Genomic DNA, 23,035 nt, shown 5'->3' with positions numbered 1-23,035 from the left:
TCTGTGAGTCTGTTTCTTTTTCATAGGTAAGTTCATTTGTGTCATATTTTAGATTCCACATACAATTACTTAAGTTGTTTAAATTAACACTTCAGGTGCCTCCTGAGAGTGTTAGGAGCTGTATTAGGGGCTTTTGCATCTGAAATATTTTGGGACAAAATTATAATTCTGACCGGTGCATGCCACTGCCCTAGTTAACTAGTCAAGTACTGTTTACCGATCAGTTTTGACTACATCAAGATCAGTATCTTACACTCACATCAACCTCATGGTATTCTTAAGTTGTTAACTCTAAAGTTAGCAAAATAGCATTAAGCGGTAAGCCCTCCTATATGTGACCGATTCCACACGCCAAGTGTCATAAAGTTTCATAAGTTTTTTCCTAGGAGAAGTACCTCAAATATAGAAAAAGCTCATCCAGAAGATTAAAGTCACAAAAGTGGAGTGAAGAGCTAGAAAGGGCAATGCCGGAGAGACCCATCCCATCCCATCCCATCAGCACCCTCCTTTGCCCCCATTCCTCCTCCTCTTCCCTGCCCCTCACTTCTCTCCTCAGCAGACGGTCAGTGGGACAAGGTCTGGGAGCAAGATGAGGTAACACCCGAGGCAGCCCCTCAAGGAGACGCCCCTCTTATTTGTTTTAAACTGTGAGCAACGTTTCTGAATCAGTGTCGAACCCAGCTTCTGAGAGGAGCCAGGTTCTGTTTATCTTCAGAACATCCCAAATCTCACTGAATAGAATGAAATATTTCTCCGAGACAGAATTACTGCAGTTTGTTTACATATTTGGGTTCCACGTAAAATTTTGAGAAAAGGGTTGTTCTGTTAAAAAAAAAAAAAAAATTAAAAACCGCTGATCCAAAACACCTTTGAGGCCATCTGCACTGGAATGTGAATTAAAGGCTTAGATTGGTGTCCTGTGACACATCAAGGCATTTTTATGGGTATCATGACATTTGTTTCTAGGTTTTGTTCCTGCGAATTGGGCTGCCCAAACCTTTTAGTCATGTCCAATTTTGTCATCATCGTGTAGATGTGGATAAAATCTTTTCATCATGGTCAACTGGAAAATGTTCTTTACAAATGTAGCAATTTCTCATTGAAAACTGCCCTCCTGGGGGAACATAAGAGATTTCATGGTTCCCCAATGAAGAGGGAAGGTACTAACTAGCCGTGTGCCTCCAAGTACATCATTATAGTAACTGCTTCCCTTTAAGGAATAAAGAGCTGGTATTACAGCCTTAAAATTCCCTTTTAATACCAATAAAAAGACATTTTCACACTTGTTCTGTGAATAAAGTTTCTTCAGTAACTCCTTAAAAAAAAAAAAAAAGAATTACTGCAGTTTCCTTAGACTTTGTGTTTCTCATCTGGTGGAAAGAGTTTTGAGATCTGAGTGAGAGTGTTCCAGGTGAGTGAATTCAGACATGCTATCTGCTCTCTCCAAGACGGCCTTTCCTCACCTACAAAAAGAACACGGGAAGTAGCCTGACAACCACCACGCATCACAGACGCTGTGGCTAATGTGCCAGGAACCCAGGACAATGGGCGGGTCCCCAGCATCCCAGGCTCTGGATGCAGCTACGTATCAACCCCTGCCTCCCCCTCCCCGCAGTGGATGCTTAGGGTTCAGTTACTAGGATGGGGCCCATCCTGCTCTTCTCCTAACACTCAGCCCAGGAGGGGCCCACACGTTCCAGCTTCAAACAGTAAGAAGAAAGGAAGTGCTTCCATTTTCAGGCAGAGAAAGGAAAGCCGGGCCCTAACAACGACGCAAGCACCTTAAAAAGTGCAGGAAGCCACCAGCGCTGTGAAAACACACCAAGAACTCGGATCTTGTGGTCTGAGTTATTTGGAACTTATTCAAAGCTTAAATGCACTTACACAATAGCATAGTTCCGGATAATGCCATAGCGTTTGGTACCAAGGTGATCACCTTGGAACACTGTTGAATCAGTATTAATTACATGGGCACAGAATAGGACAAAAATATACACGCAAACATCTGAAAGAAACATCACTGCATGTTTCTGCTCTTACAAAATGTCCTCTGAGTACACAACCTCCAAACAGGTCGTTCTGGCGTATAAATCCTATGGCAGGGTGTTTATTTTAATAAGGTTTGGATTGTGTAAGATTCTGCTTGGGAAAAGTTAAAAGACTTTTTTTTTTGAGTTCCGTTTTCCTGGAAGTTGATAGCCCAGAGAAAAAGCAGGTTTAATAAATGATTCCTCAAGAATTCAATATGTGAGAAAACAAACTCCAAGCCTATCAACTGTATCATGGCTCTGGACTGGGGCTGTAATGCTTTTACACACAACAAAAATAAAACAGCAGGCTCAGCTGCAGCTGTCTCCTCGCCCTGTGTGGCGACCGGCCGCTTTCTGCACCGGCCTGGAGTCCTCCCTGACAAGTCGCTGTTTGCATTCTTCTCTCTTATCCCAGTCCCAGGATTTATGAGGCTCAGCTTTGTTTGGTTGGTGTTAGAGGTGCTGGTACTTGCCCTGTCGCTTCCATTTCTTGATCCTGATTTTCTGAATCATCCAGAGACCAAGTTTACTAGGACTTGGCAGTCTTTGCCCTTGATCATGACCTCCAAGCCTCTCCATTTAGAGGGCGGGTCTCTATGGCCCACTGCGGTGCTCACAATCACGGGACCCTGCCCTAGAAATACAGAATGGGGCAGGCGACACATGCATGACACTCGAGGTCATCCGCTGAACCGTCCTTTTGCTGTCGTAAAGAAGACAATATTGGGATTATGAGATGACCTGGAACATTAGAGTCTAGACCTCGGAAGATGCTAACATTCTGTGCAGGACCAGCATGGCTTAGGATTCAGGAAGTGGATTCAGCCGGAGGCTGGCAGAAAATCCAGGTCAGGGATAATGAGAGCCTTAATTTGGGTGCAGCGGAGAGAAGGAGAAAACAGGGTTGGAAGGAGAACCGTAGGAAGACACCTGGCAGACGTGACAATTGATTGGATGTGGGAGGGTGAAGAGACAGGGGAGGAAAACTGAAGTTCAAGTCTAGGAGCCGCGGGAACGGTGATGCCCCAGCAGAGAAGGAAGGGAGGGGGCAGATCACCACTGGCCGTTAGCCCAAAATGCCAAACGTCTTCAGCACGGAGGGGCTTAAGTTACTCTAAAATCATTAGGCTTCCTTACCATTCAAAGGCATCGTTTCCTTTTATTTATTTTTTTAATTAATAGACTATATTTTGGGGAAGGGAGGTAGCTTGAGGTTTACAGAAAAAATTGAGCATCAAGTTCAGAGAGTTCCCATACACTCCTCCTCCTAACCCCCAATTTCCTCTATTTTAATGTCTTGCAGGAGTGTGGAACATTTATTACAATTGATGAGCCATTACTGGTCATTAAGTGAAGTCCATGGTTTCCATGAGGGCTCACTCTTAGTGCTGTACATTCTGTGGGTTTTGAGAAATGTATAATGACACGTAGCCACCATCACAGTACCACACAGAATAGTTTCACTGCCAGAAAAGCCCCCGAGCTCCACCTATTCACCCCTCCCCCCTTCCCCGCCCCCAGCCCCTGGCAACCACTGATCGTTTCACTGTCCCCATAGTTGTGCCTTTTCCAGAGTGTCATATCTGGAAAAGTTGGAATCATACACTATGTAGCCTTTTCAGACTGGCTTCTTTCACTAAGTAAATATGCATTTAACATTCTCCTGTGTCTTTTCATGGCCTGATAGCTCATTTCCTCTTATCACTGGAAAATATTCCATCGTGTGGATATATCCCTTTTAATTTTTTAGTTTAACATTTAAAAATTATAAGATGCAAAAAAAACCCCAAAAACCACAAGCCACAAAGAACAAATCTAATAAGCTAGACTTCATCAAAATGAAAAACTTCTGCTCTTCCGAAGACATTGTCAAGAAAGTGAAAACGCAAGCCACAGCCTGGGAGAAAATATTTGAAAGACAATTATCTGATAAAGAGCATGTATCCAAACTATATAAATAATCTTTAGAACCCAATAATAAGAAAACAACTCAATACAAAACGGGCAAAAGTTGAACAGACACTTCCCCAAAGAAGACACAAGGATTGCGAATAAGCACATGAAAAGGCACTCAACATTATCTGTCGTTAGGAAAATGGACGTCAAAACCACAAGGAGAGACCACTATATTCCCATTCGAAATTTTATCAACTGATCATTCCACATGCTGGCAAGGAGCTGGAGCTACTGGAGCTCTCCTGTATTGGTGGTGGGAATGTAAAATGCTAAAACTGCTTTGGAACACAGTCTGGGGGACCCTTAGAGTGTGAACCATTACCTGTGAGATAAGCCAGTTGCGCCACTTCTAGGTATTTACCCACACAGACTTGTACATGAAAGCTCATCGCAGCCTTGCCTGTAATTAATTGCCAAAACCTGAAAACAACCCAAATGTTTAGGTGAATGGATTAACAAATTTTTACTCACATTATGGAATACCACTCGGTACTAAAATGGAACTCAGCAAAATCCATTGTGTGTTAAACTCGGATCGGGACAACTGACCTAATTGCTCACATAAAGAAATTGCAAGGAGGGAACCTACTGCTAAGGAGGGGCTTAAAAGACACACCAGCTAATTTTATCAATTTTATCCACTGTGTGTGGGGCTTACTTGCATCCTGATCCAAACAAACTATAAAATGCAAACAAAGAAACCATTTATGATAATTATGAACTATTGAAAATCTGAACACTGGCTGTTTGATGATATTAATATGATTATAGCATTATGATTATTAATGTGAGCATGTCATTGTTTTATATAAAAAAAAGTTACATGCTGAAAATATTTACAGATGAAATGACGTCTGGAATTCCCTTCGAAATAATACAGGCGGGGGGTCGGGGGGAGTGGGGGGTAGGGATGAAACCAGCTTGGTTATGAGTACAGTCTGCCCTCTATATCCGCAGGTTCTGTATCCGCAGATTCAACTTACCGCAGACTGAAAATATTCGAGGAAAAAAAAATTCCAGAAAGTTCCAAAAAGTAAAAGTTGCATTTGCCACATTGGCAACTATTTGAATAGCATTTACATTGTATTTACAACTATTTGCATAGCACTGACATTGTCTTAGGTATTATTTGTAATTAGAGATTATTTAAAGTATATGGCAGGATGTGCTTGGTTATATACAAATACTACACCCTTTTATATAAGGGACTTGAGCATCCTCACTGGGGTCCTAAGCAATCCTCCAAGGACACCAGGTGACGACTGTACATGACAGTTCATTATGTTATTCAGTTTACTGGTGTATATGTTTAAATTTTTCTGTAATAAAGTCTTTTGTTAAGTTCCCTGCAATCTCACCGCCATGAAACAACCACTGTTAACATTTTAATGTGTGTGTATCTTCCCAATCTTTGCCCAGAAGAATATATTTACTATTATATACTATATGGTTCATATTTTATAAAATCAGGATATTATACAAACTGCTCTATAACTTTGGTTTCACACTCAACAATTTATCTTTTTATGTCACTAAAGACAGATTTACAAACTCATTTTTAATCACTAGTTTATACTGGTGTCCCATGATTTTTAAAAAATTATTTCCCAAGTTTTGGACAGTTAAGTCATTTCCTGTTTTTCACCATCATGAATAATGTTACCATAAACTGCCATCTGCAATGAGAAGTGATACAGACTCGCAGTGGAGAGCCTGGGTTCTGGAGCCCTGCTGCCTGGCTTCTAATCCTGACCCTCTGTGACCTGCTGCCTGGCTTCTAATCCTGACCCTCTGTGACCTGGGGCAAGTCACAAACCTCGCCACGCCTCAACGTCCTCAGATGTAAAATAGGGATGATAATAGTGCCTATTTCATAAGATAAACGGTGCATTAATGAGCTAATATATATTTAAGCAATTGCAACAATGGCGCAGAATGACAATTTGCTCTATGTGAAACATCATTACTACATTTTGCACGCCTGGTCAATTTCTTCTTTAGAATCACTGGGATAAAAGATATGCATGTTTAGGGCTTCTGAGACCCAACTTACCCACATTCTGAAACTACATTCTTTTGCAGAGGTCTCCTATCACTGCATTTGGTAAATTAACTTTTGAGGGGTTAAGAAAGTGGACAGGCTTTGTCCTTGTCCTTTCCTTGTCCCACAAAGACTAAACTTACCTTCATTTGACAGTTTGCTGTACTATTATAAAATGTGCAAATGTTTTGTTTTGTTTTAAAATTTCTTTAATCTGCTCCAAACCAAAAGTGTCCACCTAGAGAATTTCAAAATCCAGTGGACTTAAAATAGCTAACACTCTGTGCAACAAATGACTGCAGACAAGACACGATTACTGCCCATAAGCCTTAACTTCCTGTCTTTCATGTTAACACCTTATTCTAATTTTTCCAAACTCATACGCTTGTACCTCTAATTACATTCACTTTAAAAAAAAAAACAAATATTTCTCACCTTGTTCTCAAACTAACAACAAACAAAAGCCTAGTTTCATCTCCAGATGTGATGTTCAGGACAAAGCCTGTGTTCTCTAGTCAGTATTCAAGTTAACTGAGCAGAAGCACAGCTGTCTGTCTGGCCTAGGTCCTGCCCCAATCCAGACATGTTTCTGTTGAGCCTGCAGCCCCAAGTCTTTTTGCCCTCAGGGAGAGATTCTTTTTAAAGGGTTGGGTATTTGAGTTGAATAACTGAAATCCACAAAGCAAATCTTGTGTTCCCCACGCTCCAGAATCCGGTCTGCCAGGCTCCTAGCAAATCCAGCCTCAGAGGACTTGCTCCTGTGCTCACCTTCCTCCTTCCAGGGAAGGCAGCCTGGGGTGCATCTCAGGACCATGCTGTTCCTTGTTCCCCATTCGGACCACTACCCAGTCTTCCTGGTTCTACTCCCAAAAGACTTCTGAAATTCACATCCACGTTTTTCCTCCTCATCCAGGCCTCTCTCCTAGAGGACCACAACTGCATCCTCCTCCTCCAGACACATTCTCCAGGGCGGATCTTCCCACTACAAGGCCTGCAAGCATCTAGCTCAGTCTCTAACACCCCCTTCTCCCCCCCACCCCCCCGTGTGGTCCCTGAGCTCCCACCCTGCAGCCCACCCACCTCCTTTGTCTTCCTTAAAGGCTCCATCACTTCCTGCCTCAGGAACTCACACACCGTGTCCACTTGGCCTGACAGCTCTTCCTGAGCTCTCTGCCCTCTTCTCATTTTTCGGGTCTAGCCTAAAACCATCTCCCTGGGGAGACATTCCCCAGCCAATCTAAAGTCCCCACCTGTAACTGTCCCCACGGTCCTTGTACTTTTGCTTCTCAGCCTTGACTACGATGTGTAATTACACACCCACTTGACTGTACCCACAGCCCGTCTCCCCACTCGACCATCAGTCTGTTTTGTTCCCCAGGCTGTCCCTGGTGTCCAGCATGGCCCCTGACCCACAAAAGAGAGAAGAAGAGAGAGATAGGAGGCCTGTCCAATGGGCTGGTGCTAGCCAACTTAAGTACCCATAGAAAAGTGACACATTTCACTTGATCTAGTGAATCCACTGAAATATTATCTCCTGGAACAGCATGAGATGAGCTGGAAGGTCCAGATTCAAAAACCTCAGTTGGGCACGCTCCTATTTCCTAGCCTCATCTTTCTGGGGAATGTGCCAGAATGAGATCAGCTCCCAGAGGACTTACAGCTCACCAGAAGAAGAGACGCATACCTGGAACCCTTGGAGAATCACTCAGAGAAAGAATATGTCCAAGTGTCAAAGTGATGGAGCAGACCATAGTAACCTCAAGTCAAAGGTGAGAGCCATGCATGAGACTTCACGAAGGAAGGAGATTCCAGGGAATTAACATCTGTGGGGAGGAAGGGAGGAGCATCTCATGCAGGGTGGGGCGGGAGAGAGCGAATGTACGAAGGAGGGAGCAAAGATGAAGACTTTACTGCCGTCAGGGCTCCTCACCTGCCTCTCAAGGTGACTGAGACGGGCAGAGTAGTTTCATAGGGAAGACCATACAGGTTTGGGACAGCAATCGAGTATTCTCTGTGCACACACCAATTTAAAAACTCAATGGACAATACTTTTCTTGGCCAAGAATCCTTCCTATGTTTTAACTCAAAGAGGAAAATGTTAGTGTTCAAACTAAAGGTATAAAAACCCAGGGAAAAAAAAAAAAAGAACAACCCCATGGGACTTCCCTGTTGGTCCAGTGGTTAAGACTCTGCATTTCCAATGCAGGGGGTGTGGGCTTGATCCCTGGTTGGGGAACTAAGATCCCACATGCCACGTGGTGCGGCCGAAAAAAAAGAACAGCCCTGAATGGAGATGCACGAAAGAACATTAGCCACACACTGTTGGGTAAAGCGGGTCCAAAAGTGCGCGGTGGAAAAGGGCACCAGGAGGAGGCCAGCCGAGAACGGAGTGTGCACAGACCACCCCAAAGGGCAGCACCAAACACTTCACAGGGCAGCTTCAGTCTGAAAACAGTATTTTGCTGACAATTTCCAGTTACGAAATATATTAACTTACGTTCCCAAAACACAGTTGTCTCATTTCTGGCTTACGGGCCTTCTGGGAACGTAAAAGGGAAACACTGGTCTCTTGCTCTGAGTCCGTATGAATCAATTTTGCTTAAGCACACCTCTAACGGCTTTTCTCCTCACTCCTCCTGCATGGTCTTCTGTGACTGCTCTCTCCCGGGCATGTTGCCTCTGCAACCCTGCTCTGGGGGGCACAGGTGTCAGCAATATCTTGCCCTATTTTGAGTTCAGGGAGGAGCACATGTAATACAAGTTGGAACAGGGGGCAGGAAAATAAACGAGGTGTCTGCTGTAATGTATCTAGGTGCACTCGGTACTCTGGTTTTTTTTCTTTGTTTTTTTTTTTGGTACTGTGTTTTAAGTTAACCTGTAAGTGGGTAACAACACCCCACTCTGGAGACATGCACCTGAAGGAATAGAGGCCAGGGAGGCACCAGGGTCCACATTATAAATATGGATGGAGATCTCGCCACCGTCTGGGTATCCACAGGCTTCTTTGCTAAGGTAACTCTAACCAAAGTCTAATGAAACAGAAACAAACAACTGTTTATTTGACGTGGAAGATAAGGAGATACAAGAATTCAATGGCTTCTCTACGAATTAATGATTTGAAGCCATTACCCAGTGCTATAAGCAAAACGCTTTTTTTTTTTATTAAATGAAGCAGACCACCAGGCTCTCAGGAATTCCTTATGCAAAGTCCCCATCACTTTGATCCATAAAGACCTCATATGCATGAAGGGATTTATACTGGCTGAACAGAGCAAAGGAATAGCTTTTGAGTTGAGAGACTAATGCTTGGGCTTAGGCTTGCTTTCTTCCTTGAAGTCCTTATGTCATTTTATATTGAAAGCATGACTTTGCAGAAACCTCAGAAGGTCCCCTAGCTCATGCAGAAATCCCAAGGTGAATTTCAGGTACACAGAGCTGCGCGGATGCTGGGGAGAGGGTTCTGGAAAATACCAGGAGCTGCACAGGGGCGGGTGTGAATGTCACAGTTGTCAGGAGCTCTCCTGCTGCGTTAATTAAAACCACTAATACATTCATAAAAACAAAATGTTTACTAGCTGTACAACTAGGCTGACGTACCAGAAAAGCTGAACGTCCCCAGAAAAGACAGAGTTTGAAGAAATATGAGGTTAGTGGAATGAGCTCAAGCCAAACCCTCTTAGACGTCACCCAGACTCACACAGCGCAGCCCTGCACCCACGGCTCAATTTTGGGAAGGAGCCGGAGTCTGAGGATGTGGGGTGTCCAACGTAAACCTACAGCCCTGGCGCACGAGCGTCCGATCTCCGAGGCCCGAGAGCTCAGAGAACACTATTGTTTTGAGGGTGAAACCACAGCAGGAATACAAATCCTTCTGAAGGAGGAAGGAAGGGAAGTGGATGTGGACCCCAGCGAACAAGTGGGTCCAGGGCTGCAGAGAGCTCCACTGCTTCTTTCGCATGTTCCTGGGCCCTGTAAGTAACCCAGGTCAGAGTTCCTCATGTGCGGTGAAGTCTCCTTCAAGCCAAGAGAAACAAGCAAAATATTCCCTGCTGTGGCTTCTCAGAGTCTGAAGTAACAAACCAAAACCAGCGGAAAGGAAATCAAATCTGTCCTGGGAAGCACAGCCCCTCTGCCTCTGAGAGGTTCGCCAACAGGGACTGCAGGCCGCACGGAGACCAAAACATCAGTTTCCCTTCTGCAATTCCCTTCTGGAATTGCCTGCAGCCCAGATTCTTGAGAACAACTGCCAACTGCTCTGGGGTTCGGCCTTTCCTGAGACAGGCACCCCAGGACTTTGGGTCCCTGCACCTGGCTAGGCACACGCTCCGAGGGCATCTCAGGACACAGTTTCCCGAGACAGCCACCGGCAGGTCGCACTCTGGGGGTACCCAGGATGGAAAGCTGTTACCAAGGAAGCTGTGAAGGTTCAAGCTGGACGTCATCTGGGGAACAGCCGCAGATAAAGGTTATTCGTGAGACCAACATAAAGATAGGGAAGCAAACACGACCCAGGACTGGGGACAAAGACAAGAGCCATCAGCTTCCATCAGTAACTGATCAGATGGACCCGGAGACGATCATGCTGAGTGAAGTAAGCCAGGCAGAGAACGACAAATACCATATGACATCACTTCTTACATGTGGAGTGTAAAAAAAAAAAAACAAATGAATTTATTTACAAAACAGAAACAGCTGACAGACATAGAAAACAAACTTATGGTCACCGAAGGGGAACAGGGAGGGGTAAATTAGGAGTTTGGGATTGACATATACACACTAGTATATATAAAATAGATAACCAATAAGGACCTACTGTATAGCACAGGGAACTGTGCTCAATATCTTGTAATAACCTGTAAGAGAAAAGAATCTGAAAAAAAGTATATATATATACACACACACACGTATAACTGAATGACTTTGCTGTATACCTGAAACTAACATGACATTGTAAATCAACTATACTTCAATTAAAAAAAAAAACTCATCAGAAATGAGGAAAAGTTTTCCACACCAACTCTCCACCCACTTCCCAACTTCAGGTCACATGGGATGGAGACACCACTTCTTGCCGACGATCACGAGGCAAAAGAAATGACTAAAAGCTTCTCTTGTTTTGTTTGCCCAGAGTCATTCAGTTTCACGGGTGATTTTGGTTTTCTATACCTTTATCACTCTCTTATTTTCTTTCTCCTCCCCTGGACATACTAACATAAAATGCTATAAAATACATAATTCTTTGATCAAAATAAATTTTATTTTTCAACAGGACTACTTCATTTTGATTCACGAAACCCAGACTCGGCAGGTGAAAGCACGGACTCGTGGAGATGGAGAATGAGGATGCACAGTGTGGGTCCGCAGTAACCAGGGCAGAACTGCAGGGTTTAGCATCTGTGGCATCGGACAAATTCACACAGAGGAAATGCTCTCCTCTGGAGCTCCCTGGTTTTTATCCTCTGACTCCCAGAGCATAAAAATGCAAGCTATCGGGGCTTCCCTGGAGGCGCAGTGGTTGAGAATCTGCCTGCCAGTGCAGGGGACACAGGTTCGAGCCCTGGTCTGGGAGGATCCCACATGCCGCGGAGCAACTAGGCCCGTGCGCCACAACTACTGAGCCTGCGCGTCTGGAGCCTGTGCTCCACAACAAGAGAGGCTGCGATAGTGAGAGGCCCGCGCACCGCGATGAAGAGTGGCCCCCGCTTGCCGCAACTAGAGAAAGCCCTCGCACAGAAACGAAGACCCAACACAGCCAAAAATAGAAATAAATAAATTAATTAATTTTTTTAAAAAATTGCAAGCTATGCTGAAAACACAAATCAGGTACTTACTGATTCCTTGAAAGAGCTCTTCGATATTAATTGCATTCTTTGCACTGGTCTCAACCACAACAGCACCAATGGCCTCTGCGTACTCCTTAGCATCCTTCAAGGGCACCTCCCTGGAAAAGAGGGCAAACCCAGACACAGATGAATGCTCGTTTGTACAGGATAAATAACCCGACGGAGCAAAGAAAAAGCTCACGTGCAAACAGCACCCTTGTGGTCCTGCAGAATAATAACTCGGTTGCTCAGCAAGTATTGAAAACCTAGGATGGGTGAGGCTTTTTCAAGTTTAAAACCTGGTCTCTGGCATCCATGGAGATAAACTACTGTCCCCGGTCCCACCGAAGGAAAGAACTCCAGAACAGTAGGAAAAGGCTTTAGGAGTAAGGCCAGCTTTCAGAGTTAGGGTTGATTCCAAAAATTTTTCCCATAATAATGACTCAATATTTTAAAAAATTTGTGTATGTGCAAATGCATGCATACATGCTTTTCTAAGGATTTCCATATATTGCCTTTTATAAATCAGAGAAAATATGTGACATGATCTGGAAGTTTGGCAGTGAGCATGTTCACAGCTCCAATGGCACATTTAGATGAATAATCTAAAAAAGACATTTATTGATGTACTTCTCATGTGAAGATACTGTGGTGGATCCAAACATTTAAAAAGACACAGTTCCTATTCTCCAGAAGTTTATTGATGTATTCAACCAATATTTAGTGAGTGCTGTTGTATGCCAGCCTTTCTTTCAGGTGTAGAGAAAACCCTAGTCCCTGCCTTCTGGAATCTACACTTGAGAGTGAAGACACACCCCCCCACGGACACGCTAAGGCACAACACTGTCATATCTGTGTGGATAGCGAAGTGCTCAGGAGTAGCGGGGTAGAGAGCCATGCATTTGATCAACGGAACCCAGGCAGGTGCCTTGGAGGAAGTCACTGAAGTGTGGCCACAAGCGGCAGTGAGCACATGGACCAGGGCCTGTGATACAGCAGCCTGACGAAGGCCCCCCAGGTGGGGAGCGCCCTCAGTCCCCCAGCCCAGGTGCCATGGAAAGTCAACTCTGCACCCAGCACTGCCTTGGGTACAATGGAGGGTTGACAATGAAGGACGTGGGGTCTGAGTGCAGAGAAAGTCAGTGATGGGGCTGAAAGGGTCCAGCAGGAATCGTGGACGGGCAGGTGGGCACCTAGTGGTCACGGAGGGCCGGCGACAGGGTCAGCTCCACATCCTAGGGAAACAGGGGCACGAAAGGGACTAGAGGGGGAGGCAGGGGAGAGTTTGCCAGCTCCTCCAGTGCTGCAGGCAAGAGAGTGCAGGGCTGGGCTAGGGGGATGCTACAGGGAAAGGGCAGAGGGCAGGGGAAAATCAAAACTGGGAGGGCAGTTCTTCTATAGGCCTCATCGATGGTTTCAACTGATGCATAAAGTTACTGGGAAGGGCTTCCCTGGTGGCGCAGTGGTTAAGAATCCTCCTGCCAATGCAGGGCACATGGGTTCGAGCCCTGGTCCAGTAAGATCCCATATGCTGCGGAGCGACTAAGCCCGTGCGCCACAACTACTGAGCCCACGTGCCTAGAGCCCATGCTCCGCAACAAGAGAAGCCACCGCAATGAGAAGCCCGCGCACCGCAACGAAGAGTAGCCCCCGCGCAGCAACGAAGACCCAGTGTAGCCAGAAATAAAATAAATTAAATAAATAAATGTATATTAAAAAAGAAAGTTACTGGGCAACTTCTACCTGGCATTTAAATTCTCTCCAGACCCCAAATCATATGAGAGGAGGACTTTTCAGGCACTTCCTGGGAAAGGGTCCCACTGCCACCTTCAAGACGGTGGTCCCAGGAGAAAAGAGGCCTCCTGAGCCGTGTCAGCTGGAATCTGCACTTGCGTTATCATTCTCACCAAAGATGCACCGGGCAAAATGACCCTCCTGGATCTACCCTCTTTCTTGTTTTCTAACAGACAAGCCCCGGGCCTCTCAGTTATTAAAAATAGGTCTTCAGTTTTTTGGTGGTGGTGAATTTTACAGTTGAAATATTTCAGAAGAGGGCTTGTCTAGGTTCAGTCTGGCAAGTCACCCTATTTTTTCTGTCTTCCTGGCAGTCTTTATCAAACCACAAATTGAAGGGTGGGGCTCCTCTCTGCGCAAAGGTGGCGCAGATAAGACGGGCTATGTCTGCTCATCTCTCCCTGGGGTGGGGGCCCATCTGGCAACCAAGCAAGCTGCAGCGACTCCTCCCCTGCGTTCTTAACTCCCCTCTCATCAGCCCCCTCGCTGGACGAAGAGGAGCAGAATAGTTTCTGCCAGGGTTACGGTGAGAACAAAGTCACTTGCAATGCAATACAACCTATCCATCCTGAGGACCGCAGTAAACCTCCGAGAAGGGTTAATTCTCTCAGAGCCAACAACGCTGGGCCCTGAAATGCAGAGAGAAGCGTGTCCTCAGCTCTCCCCCAGGTTTCAAAACGGGTCTCGTTAAACAAATGACTTGCCAAGGTGACACAGTGACTCGGGGCAGAGACAGGGGCCAACGCAGGGCCCTCCGGCTCTGCCCCCTTTGCTCCTGTCACAACCAGCAAACAGGCACCCACATTCCAGAAGCTGTTCCTTCAATCTTTACGGACAAAGAAATAACCCCAAACTGCAGCACGCTGGAGGCGGGGCGGAGGCAGGGCCGGGTGCAGCCCGTCCTGTAGAACAGGTTCTCCCGCCAGGAGTCTGGAGGCCAGGCAAGTCCCGCTCCTCTTAGATGAACAGAGATTAGAAGGACCACCCACTCCTGGGTCTGCGAAAGTGTGTCTCACCACTGTGATATCACACGAAATACGTCTTTGTCCCTGGTTCTTGGCGCAGAGCTCCTGAAGCCCATGGAGTTTCCCGAGTGGTCGGTGCGTCTTTGTTATTCACGAAGAGCCCCCAGGAGACCACACCTGAGTTTCTGATGGGGCTGCAGGACAGGAGCTGGTGGCCCAGCTGAGTAGAGGAGGGGGAACTTTCAGCCCCACTCGCAACCCTGGGCGGGGGGGGGCCGGAGATTTACTCAGTCACGACCAAGTAATGACACCTCAATAAAAAGCCTTGAACACAAGGCTTGGGGAGCTGTGGGTTGGTGAACACACGGAGGTGCTGGGAGGGTGGGGTGCCCGGAGAGGGCGTTCGAGCTGCACGCAACAGCCCCTCCCTACCCCCCAAACCTTGTCTTATGTGTCTCTTCCATGTGCCTGGTCTTGAGTTGTATCCATTATAAAAATGAATCACAAGTCTAGTGCTGTCTTGAGTTCTGTGAGTCTGTTCTAGTGAATGATTGAACCTGGGCGGGCCGGTCACGGACCCCCAAAATGCGTCGTCTGCTGGGCAGAAGCGTGGGTGACTTGGGGATAACCAAGACCTGCGCTGGTGTCTGAAGGGGCGGGCAGTCTCGTGGGACCGAGTTCATGACCCGTGGGGTTGGAGTTAACCATGGGTCAGTCAGCATCAGAAATGTGCTGAGCTGCGGGACAGCTGGTTGGTGTCCAAGAGTTGTCGCTGGAACAAATCGTACAGCTACAATCTGAAAGGAGAACCCTGCGGAGGTGAATGGGTGCTTCCTCGGGGCCCCTGGCAGGTGTGTGACCATCCGGTGACCTTGGAACCCCCCAGCTGTGTCTCGGGGGAGGCCACACACAGCCCGGGGAGACTGGAAGGTGCCAGCATCAACTGGTCTTCCGTAATCTCCATCACAGGAGACACGGCATCCATGACTTGCCTTCATTTCTTTGAACAAACATGTACCGAATGTCTGCCATAGGCTGGGCGCTGTGATAGGCCTTAAACAGGTAAATTGAAACGAGTCCACCCAAGCCAAGGTATAAACACACAGCTAGTCAATTTTGATGGGAAAGAGTATTTTCAGACTTTCAAGATGAAGCTACATACACAAAGTCAGGACTCCCAGAAGTCACCCTGGAGACCACGGAGAAAAACACCAACTGCCAGGGACCACAAGAAGAAACGGAGTCAGGATGAGCGTGCAGAGCTGGGTGACAGCGGGGCGGGGGTGGTGGTGAAAGCATCACGGGTCAGCATCTGGGATGGGCGGCTGCCTCCAGCAGACCGGCCTGCTGTTGGGCATGCGGTTACAGCCTCACGAGGGCCATAGCCGTGTGAAGAGCAAATGGGCTTGGAAAACATCACTTCTCTATTTATACTCACCGCCTTTCAGCCACAAACCAGCCGCTCTCCCTGTAAACCTGCTGTTTCTCAGGCCAGAAGCCCTGGAGGTGCCTACAAGGCCTCCCCTCTCACCCCGAAGTGATCAGGCCCTGGTCCCCATCACTCAGGTTTCTGCTGTTGCCTCTACCTGGTCCTCCAGCCTCCTGCAATCTATCACCCCCAGGCCCACTGTGGGGATCTTTCAAAACTACACATCTATCAAGTATTCCCGTGAACAGAATTCTTCCATGTCTTCCAACCAATGAAACGTAGCGCCTTAGCAGGACGAGGCTTCCTGCCTTAGTCCTCCCCGTTCATGCCCGAAGGGACAGCCGCTCTGGGACCTCGCTGTGCTCATGTCTGTTTCTGGGCCTTGCACCTGCTCTGGTCCACCCCTCCCCGCCCCCTTCCACACGTAGCCTCCTGGAGAGCTCAGCGCAGCACCCCCTCCTCGAGAGCAGCCTGGGGGCTGCCATCATCCTGGTGAGATTCTGTCTCCCTAAAGGGCTGTGGATCTCTTACGATCAGGACCACGTTTTGTTTTTAAGGGGCCGGGATCCTAGCGGTGCCAGGCACCTAGGAGGTGATCGGTAAGTACCTGCTGAATGACTGAGTGACAGTCACCCCAAGTGGCCTTCAGCAGAGAGGAGGACTGAGGTAGAGGGACCATGGGGTCTTCAGAGGAAGGATGGGGAGTGCTGACAAGGACAACTGGAAAAGTCCTGGGGGGCGAAGACTCACCCAGCCTTCTGAAAGGGCCAGGAGGGAGGCTTAGGGCTGAAAACACAGGAAAGGTGGTGTCTCCTCCCAGCCCCAGGCTCGGATGGTAATCAGGTGTTATATTTCAGCAGGGTCCACGCAGCGTGGACGGTATGTGTCTGGGACTCAGGCAGAGCCCACAGCCCTGGGAGGCTCCCCGTGGGGCAGGAGGGCAGGAAACAGCATCCTTGTGGCTCCGGATTTCTCAACAGGCTGTGCCGCCCAATGAGGGTCCATGTTTTGTTGGTGGTGGGTGTAACCCGGCAACACGGCAGCTGACTCATTCCAACCCCAGGGCTATTTAATTCCCCATGAGCCTCCTCCACGGATGGCAGGGGGAGAGGAGGTCAGGGATCCCAAGAAGGAGCTCCTGGGCCCCACCTGTCAGGAGGGGAATCCAACCTGCAGGCCAGGGCAGAATAGCACTCTGAACCTAGGGGTTCATTGGCAAGTTCACCTCCTGTGTCCCTCCTGAAACTCAACGGAGACAGGTGACCTCCACTGGGCCTCCCGTGCAGAAGAGCAGTACTGTGGCAGTGAATTCTCATTCAGAAGCTCTGAATGACAGGTGGCCTAGTCAGTACCCGATGTGAGGAAGGTAGCTCAACGTGCTGCTCACAGAAGTAAAATGTTCTTCTCCTTCAGTACACAGCCTCATCATGTCTCCCTCGCTCGGGTCTCAGCCCCTGTGCTGCCAGACGGGCGAACGCTTTACCATTTTATTTTATTTTACTTATTTTTGAATTTTATTTATTTTTTTATAAGCAGGTTATTAGTCATCAGTTTTATACACATCAGTGTATACACGTCAATCCCAATCGCCCAATTCATCACACCACCATCCCCACACCCCCGTGGCTTTCCCCCGTTGGTGTCCATACGTTTGTTCTCTACATCTGTGTGTCTATTTCCGCCCTGCATACTGGTTCATCTGTACCATTTTCTAGGTTCCACATATATGCGTTAATATACGATATTTGTTTTTCTCTTTCTGACTTACTTCACTCTGTATGACAGTCTCTAGATCCATCCACGTCTCAACAAATGACCCAATTTCGTTCCTTTTTATGGCTGAGTAATATTCCATTGTATATATGTACCACAACTTCTTTATCCATTCGTCTGTTGATGGGCATTTAGGTTGCTTCCATGACCTGGCTATTGTAAATAGTGCTGCAATGAACATTGGGGTGCATGTGTCTTTTTGAATTATGGTTTTCTCTGGGTATATGCCCAGTAGTGGGATTGCTAGATCATACGGTAATTCTATTTTTAGTTTTTTAAGGAAGCGCTATACTGTTCTCCATAGTGGCTGTATCAATTTACATTCCCACCAACAGTGCAAGAGGGTTCCCTTTTTTCCACACCCTCTCCAGCATTTGTTGTTTGTAGATTTTCTGATGATGCCCATTCTAACTGGAGTGAGATGATACCTCATTGTAGTTTTGATTTGCATTTCTCTAATAATTAGTGATGTTGAGCAGCTTTTCATGTGCTTCTCGGCCATCTGTATGTCTTCCTTGGAGAAATGTCTATTTAGGTCTGCTGCCCATTTTTGGATTGGGTTTTTTTTAAATATTGAGCTGCATGAGCTGCTTATATATTTTGGAGATTAATCCTTTGTCCGTTGATTCGTTTGTAAATATTTTCTCCCATTCTGAGGGCTGTCTTTTCGTCTTGTTTATGGTTTCCTTTGCTGTGCAAAAGCTTTGAAGTTTCATTAGGTCCCATTTGTTTATTTTTGTTTTTATTTCCATTACTCTAGGAGGTGGGTCAAAAGAGATCTTGCTGTGATTTACGTCAAAGAGTGTCCTTCCTATGTTTTCCTCTAAGAGTTTTATAGTGTCCGGTCTTACATTTAGGTCTCTAATCCATTTTGAGTTTATTTTTGTTTATGGTGTTAGGGAGTGTTCTAATTTCATTCTTTTACATGCAGCAGTCCAGTTTTCCCAGCACCACTTATTGAAGAGGCTGTCTTTTCTCCATTGCATATCCTTGCCTCCTTTGTCATAGATTAGTTGACCATATGCGTGGGTTTATCTCTGGGCTTTCTATCTTGTTCCATTGATCTGTATTTCTGTTTTTGTGCCAGTACCATATTGTCTTGATTACTGTAGCTTTGTAGTATAGTCTGAAGTCAGAGAGTCTGATTCCTCCAGCTCCACTTTTTTCTCTCAAGACTGCTTTGACTATTCGGGGTCTTTTGTGTCTCTGTACAAATTTTAAGATTTTTTGTTCTAGTACTATAAAAAATGCCATTGGTAATTTGATAGGGATTGCATTGAATCTGTAGATTGCTTTTGGGTAGTATAGTCATTTTCACAATATTGATTCTTCCAATCCAAGAAAATGGTATATCTCTCCATCTGTTGGTATCATCTTTAATTTCTTTCATCAGTGTCTTATAGTTTTCTGCATACAGGTCTTTTGTCTCCCTAGGTAGGTTTATTCCTAGGTATTTTATTCTTTTTGTTGCAATGGTGAATGGGATTGTTTCCTTAATTTCTCTTTCTGGTCTTTCGTTTTTAGTGTATAGGAATGCAAGAGATTTCTGTGCATTAATTTTGTATCCTGCAACTTTACCAAATTCATTGATTAGCTCTAGTAGTTTTCTGGTGGCATCTTTAGGATTCTCTATGTATAGTATCATGTCATCTGCAAACAGTGACAGTTTTACTTCTTCTTTTCCAATTTGTATTCCTTTTATTTCTTTTTCTTCTCTGATTGCCGTGGCTAGGACTTCCAAAACTATGTTGAATAATAGTGGTGAGACTGGACATCCTTATCTCGTTCCTGATCTTACAGGAAATGCTTTCAGTTTTTCACCATTGAAAATGATGTTTGCTGTGGGTTTGTCATATATGGCCTTTATTATGTTGAGGTAGGTTCCCTCTATGCCCACTTTCTGGAGAGTTTTTATCATAAATGGGTGTTGAATTTTGTCAAAAGCTTTTTCTGCATCTATTGAGATGATCATATGGTTTTTATTCTTCAATTTGTTAAGATGGTGTATCACATTGATTGATTTGCGTATATTGAAGAATCCCTGTATCCCTGGGATAAATCCCACTTGATCATGGTGTATGATCCTTTTAATGTGTTGTTGGATTCAGTTTGCTAGTATTTTGTTGAGGATTTTTGTATCTATATTCATCAGTGATACTGGTCTGTAATTTTCTTTTTTTGTAGTATCTTTGCCTGGTTTTGGTATCAGGGTGATGGTGGCCTCATAGAATGAGTTTGGGAGTGTTCCTTCCTCTGCAATTTTTTGAAAGAGTTTGAGAAGGATGGGTGTTAGCTCTTCTCTAAATGTTTGATAGAATTCAGCTGTGAAGCCATCTGGTCCTGGACTTTTGTCTGTTGGAAGATTTTTAATCACAGTCTCAATTTCATTGCTTGTGATTGGTCTGTTCATATTTTCTATTTCTTCCTGGTTCAGTCTTGGAAGGTTATACCTTTCTAAGAATTTGTCCATTTCTTCCAGGTTGTCCATTTTATTGGCATAGAGTTGCTTGTAGTAGTCTCTTAGGATGCTTTGCATTTCTGCAGTGTCTGTTGTAACTTCTCCTTTTTCATTTGTAATGTTATTGATTTGAGTCCTCTTCCTCTTTTTCTTGATGAGTCTGGCTAATGGTTTATCAATCTTGTTTATCTTCTCAAAGAACCAGCTTTTAGTTTTATTGATCTTTGCTATTGTTTTCTTTGTTTCTATTTCATTTATTTCTGCTCTGATCTTTATGATTTCTTTCCTTCTGCTAACTTTGGGCTTTGCTTGTTCTTATTTCTCTAGTTCCTTTAGGTGTAAGGTTAGATTGTTTATTTGAGATTTTTCTTGTTTCTTGAGGTAGGCTTATATAGCTATAAACTTCCCTCTTAGAACTGCTTTTGCTGCATCCCATAGGTTTTGGATCGTCATGTTTTCATTGCCATTTGTCTCTAGGTATTTTTTGATTTCCTCTTTGATTTCTTCAGTGATCTCTTGGTTATTCAGTAACGTATTGTTTAGCTTCCATGTGTTTGTGATTTTTACGTTTTTTTCCCTGTAATTCATTTCCAATCTCATAGCATTGTGGTCAGAAAAGATGCTTCATATGATTTCAATTTTCTTCAATTTACTGAGGCTTGACTTGTGACCCAAGATGTGATCTATCCTGGAGAATGTTCCATGTGCACTTGAGAAGAAAGTGTAATCTGCTGTTTTTGGATGGAATGTCCTATAAATATCAATTAAATCTATCTGGTCTATTGTGTCATTTAAAGCTTCTGTTTCCTTATTTATTTTCATTTTGGATGATCTGTCCATTGGTGTAAGTGAGGTATTAAAGTCCCCCACTATTATTGTGTTACTGTCGATTTCCTCTTTTATAGCTGTTAGCAGTTGCCTTATGTATTGAGGTGCTCCTATGTTGGGTGAATATATATTTGTAATTGTTATATCTTCTTCTTGGATTGACCCCTTGATCATTATGTAATGTCCTTCCTTGTCTCTTGTAACATTCTTTATTTTAAAGTGTGTGTTATCTGATATGAGTACTGCTACTCTAGCTTTCTTTTGATTTCCATTTGCATGGAATATCTTTTTCCATCCCCTCACTTACAGTCTGTATGTGTCCCTAGGTCTGAAGTGGGTCTCTTGTAGACAGCATATATATGGGTCTTGTGTTTGTATCCATTCAGCAAGCCTGTGTCTTTTGGTTGGAGCATTTAATCCATTCACATTTAAGGTAATTATCGATATGTATGTTCCTGTGACCATTTTCTTAATTGTTTTGGGTTTGTTTTTGTAGGTCCTTTTCTTCTCTTGTGTTTCCCACTTAGAGAAGTTCCTTTAGCATTTGTTGTAGAGCTGGTTTGGTGGTGCTGAATTCTCTTAGCTTTTGCTTGTCTGTAAAGCTTTTGATTTCTCCATCGAATCTGAGATCCTTGCCAGGTAGGGTATTCTTGGTTGTAGGTTCTTCCCTTTCATCACTTTAAGTATATCATGCCACTCCCTTCTGGCTTGCAGAGTTTCTGCTGAGAAATCAGCTGTTAACCTTATGGGAGTTCCCTTGTATGTTATTTGTCGTTTTTCCCTTGCTGCTTTCAGTAATTTTTCTTTGTCTTTAATTTTTGCCAATTTGATTACTATGTGTCTTGGTGTGTTTCTCCTTGGGTTTATCCTGTATGGGACTCGCGATGCGCACACTACTTTGTGTGTGCCCTCCAAGAGTGGAATCTCTGTTTCCCCCAGTCCTGTCAGAGTCCTGCAGTCAAATCCCGCTAGCCTTCAAAGTCTGATTCTCTAGGAATTCCTCCTCCCGTTGCCGGACCCCCAGGTTCAGAAGCCTGATGTGGGGCTGAGAACCTTCACTACAGTGGGTGGACTTCTGTGGTATAAGTGTTCTCCAGTTTGTGAGTCACCCACCCAGCAGTTATGGGATTTGATTTTATTGTGATTGCACCCCTCCTACCATCTCACTGTGGCTTCTCCTTTGTCTTTGGATGTGGGGTATCTTTTTTGGTGAGTTTCAGTGTCTTCCTGTCGATGACTGTTCAGCAGTTAGTTGTGATTCTGGTGTTCTTGCAAGAGGGAGTGAGAGCACGTCCTTCTACTCCGCCATCTTGGTTCAGGGCCTCCACTTTACCATTTTAAATGTAACGTAGGGACTTCCCTGGTGGCAAAGTGGTTAAGAATCTGCCTGCCAGTGCAGGGGACACGGGTTGGATCCCTGGTCCAGGAAGATCCCACATGCCGCGGAGCAACTAAGCACCTGTGCCAAAACTACTGAGCCTGTGCTCTAGAGCCCACGAGCCACAACTACTAAGCCCATGCACCACAACTACTGAGCCCGTGCACCTAGAGCCTATACTCTGCAACAAGAGAAGCCACTCCAATGAAAAGCCTGTGCACCACAATGAAGAGTAGACCCCGCTCCCCACAACTAGGGAAAGCCTATGTGCAGCAATGAAGACCCAACGCAGCCAAAAATAAATAAATTAATTTATATAAAAAATATAAATGTAACGTAAGTTGGTATTATAAATTGCTCAAAACTATACCCGGCACATAGAAGGTGCTTACTTAATACATCTTTACAAAGATGGCACCACTTTCTTAGAGAATGCCAAAAACAGAGGAAATGAAGCAAGTGGAGGAAACAAGTAAGTAGGAGGCTCAAATTGCCTCAGAGCCTGAGTACATTTATTTGACTCACGCTCCTCATTTTACAGCCCACGAAGGCTCCCAGGGC

The 23,035-nt window shown here is 45.2% G+C and overlaps 1 protein-coding gene across 1 annotated transcript in view; it reads right to left on the bottom strand.

Moving 5' to 3' along the window:
* Positions 1-23,035, bottom strand: part of RAB31 (RAB31, member RAS oncogene family) — a 110,838-nt gene that overhangs the window by 5,384 nt on the left and 82,419 nt on the right. Inside the window, exon 6 of the mRNA XM_057527071.1 lies at positions 11,859-11,968. Within this exon, the coding sequence (XP_057383054.1) occupies positions 11,859-11,968 (110 nt within the window). The remainder of the gene's footprint in view (positions 1-11,858; positions 11,969-23,035) is intronic.

The sequence above is a fragment of the Balaenoptera acutorostrata genome, chromosome 13 (assembly GCF_949987535.1).
Source record: "Balaenoptera acutorostrata chromosome 13, mBalAcu1.1, whole genome shotgun sequence".
NCBI classification, from domain to species: domain Eukaryota; kingdom Metazoa; phylum Chordata; class Mammalia; order Artiodactyla; family Balaenopteridae; genus Balaenoptera; species Balaenoptera acutorostrata.
Note: the sequence above shows the minus strand (reverse complement) of the source record. Positions and strands in the feature narration are given on the sequence as shown.